Source organism: Tarenaya hassleriana, unplaced genomic scaffold (assembly GCF_000463585.1).
Source record: "Tarenaya hassleriana unplaced genomic scaffold, ASM46358v1 Cleome1570, whole genome shotgun sequence".
NCBI lineage: Eukaryota > Viridiplantae > Streptophyta > Magnoliopsida > Brassicales > Cleomaceae > Tarenaya > Tarenaya hassleriana.
In genome coordinates this window covers 1-2,091 of record NW_010964993.1, presented here as the reverse complement: position 1 = coordinate 2,091, position 2,091 = coordinate 1, and the positions used below count along the sequence as shown (strand labels likewise).

Here is a 2,091-nt window from a genome sequence, read left to right as displayed (position 1 = left end):
AAACCTATTTTGAGGTTGAGTCTGCGTTCCTTGGCTTAATTTAGTGTGGTTCCTAATGAAACTTTTGTTTCATCAAAGAAAGCCTGAAGTTAGCTTCATTTTTTAGTTTAGTAAACTTTTGAATCATTGCATTTCACTGTGAGGATCTTGGTACCTGTCTTTTTTGTCATATGATCTATAAAGTTTAAGCCTTTTGGTCATACCATTACCAGTATCCAAACTAATACTTGGACTAGATTAGGCCAACTCTCTCTCACTTTTGTTATGGTTGTATGAGAAACCAGTAACTGACTGTCAGTTATTTTTTATGCAAGGGTAGAACTCTTCAATGGAAAAGGGGGTTTAGTAGAGGGTTGCATACAAAGCATTGACAAAACTGGAATTGATTTTATTGCTCTGGAAGGTCAAAGGGTGATTCCTCGTCAGGGCATGCAGTGGCATGTGTTCGCAGCTTTTGGTAACTAACGGGATTGCCACAATAATTGCCTTCTTTACATTCCTTTTCATGCCATAACGTGTCTAATTTTGTCTTGTCAGCCACTTTAAAAGGTGGTCGAGCTGACTGGCTCATAGAGAAATGCACGGTATGTATCAGCTTCTATACATACCATCGTGTTGCTTGGAACTATAATGCCACTGACATCTTCATTTTGCACAATCCTAGGAACTTGGGGCTAGCAGTGTAACTCCACTTTTAACAGAAAGATCTTCTTTGATCTCTGAAAACCGTGTTGACAGACTGGAGCGTGTTAGTTTTGCTGCAGCTAAACAATGTAAGTAACTATAGTCCAAAGAAGTAAATGATCGCCAGATCTTGACCTTTTTTCATGGCAAAATGGCTATTCGGAGCATGCTCACAAGCTATCCCGCGTTTTAATTTCTGTCATAGGTCAAAGGCTGCATCAAATGGTGCTGAATACTCCAATCAAATTCAACGCTCTTTTGGATCATGTATGTTTCGACATCTATCTATATGTTTGATCAAGCTGAGACATTCTGGTTTCGAAACATGGAGTTACGAATTTCGGTTTTGCTGTTTTTTTTCCTTTCCCACTTTTGGGTGTTTCAGATTTCCCAGGCAAAGCTATCTTTGGTTGCTACGGCAGAAGCTACACCTCTTCTCAATGCAATAAACTCGTCTTCAGAAGAGTCCAGTGGTCTTCTTATCGTTGGACCAGAGGGCGGTAAGGGGCTGTTTCTGTTATACATCTCTAATGCATTTATCTACTTTGTATAGATCATGGGCAATAGTTATAGAGGAAAGACACACAGAAGATGGTATGATGATGAGCATGCTTTTCTCGGGGGAAATCCATTCACGTTTTACGCTCGTCTCGTCTATGTACTTCTATTCTGCACAATAATAACCCATGGGATAATCGTCACGTTTACGCTTCTAACGCCTGAATAACCATCCCGGGATTTGAAAAAGTTGGCACATTCTTTTAACGTTTCAGACTTCACGACAAAAGAGCTCGACATGATGCTGGAAGCAGGCGGTGTAGCTGTTGGACTCGGGCCACATCGGTTGCGAGTCGAGACTGCAACCATTGCCCTTTTGGCCACTCTGATGCTGTGGTCTGATTCTCAACAAGGTAACCAATCCCTTGCACTCTAACTTTTGACAACATTTGTAGTCGTTTTTTTTTTAAATTTTGCTTCAAATATATTTTCCCATCGAAATTTTACGCCTTAGTTCAATTTGTTTCTTGTAAAACAATGGTCAGTTTTCAAGTTCATAAGAGATACCGTGTTATAGGGGTGGACAAATTTTTAAGAGATATTATTTAAATTCTTTAAAGATTTAGTTTTTATTTTATAATTTAAATTCTTAAAAAGATTTAGAATATCTGTAAAAGACAAACCTTGTTCAATTCTTTGCTCTGGTTCAATGTTTATGACATTTCGCTGTCCAAGTGGTAACACAATTAATCGACCAACTTTATTATTGTTTAAATTTGTGGCCCTCCTCTCGCTTCCATCTTTTGTCTCTTTCCCCTTGTCATCTTCTACCTCTGAGTTCCTCTCTCCTTCATCCAGCTCCATTATTTGCCAATTTTCATAGGTCAAGTTGGTTTTGTGGACCCTACC

At 39.0% G+C, this 2,091-nt stretch overlaps 1 protein-coding gene across 1 annotated transcript; it reads left to right on the top strand.

Annotated features, from left to right (window-relative positions):
* Window positions 1-303: 303 nt before the first annotated feature.
* Window positions 304-1,661, top strand: LOC104809178 (ribosomal RNA small subunit methyltransferase E-like). The gene is made up of 6 exons (XM_010535066.2): window positions 304-457; window positions 538-584; window positions 665-773; window positions 890-951; window positions 1,070-1,184; window positions 1,458-1,661. Exons 1-6 carry the CDS (start codon window positions 430-432, stop codon window positions 1,616-1,618), a joined length of 522 nt encoding a protein of 173 aa, XP_010533368.1. The 5' UTR covers window positions 304-429; the 3' UTR covers window positions 1,619-1,661.
* The last annotated feature ends 430 nt before the right edge of the window (window positions 1,662-2,091 follow it).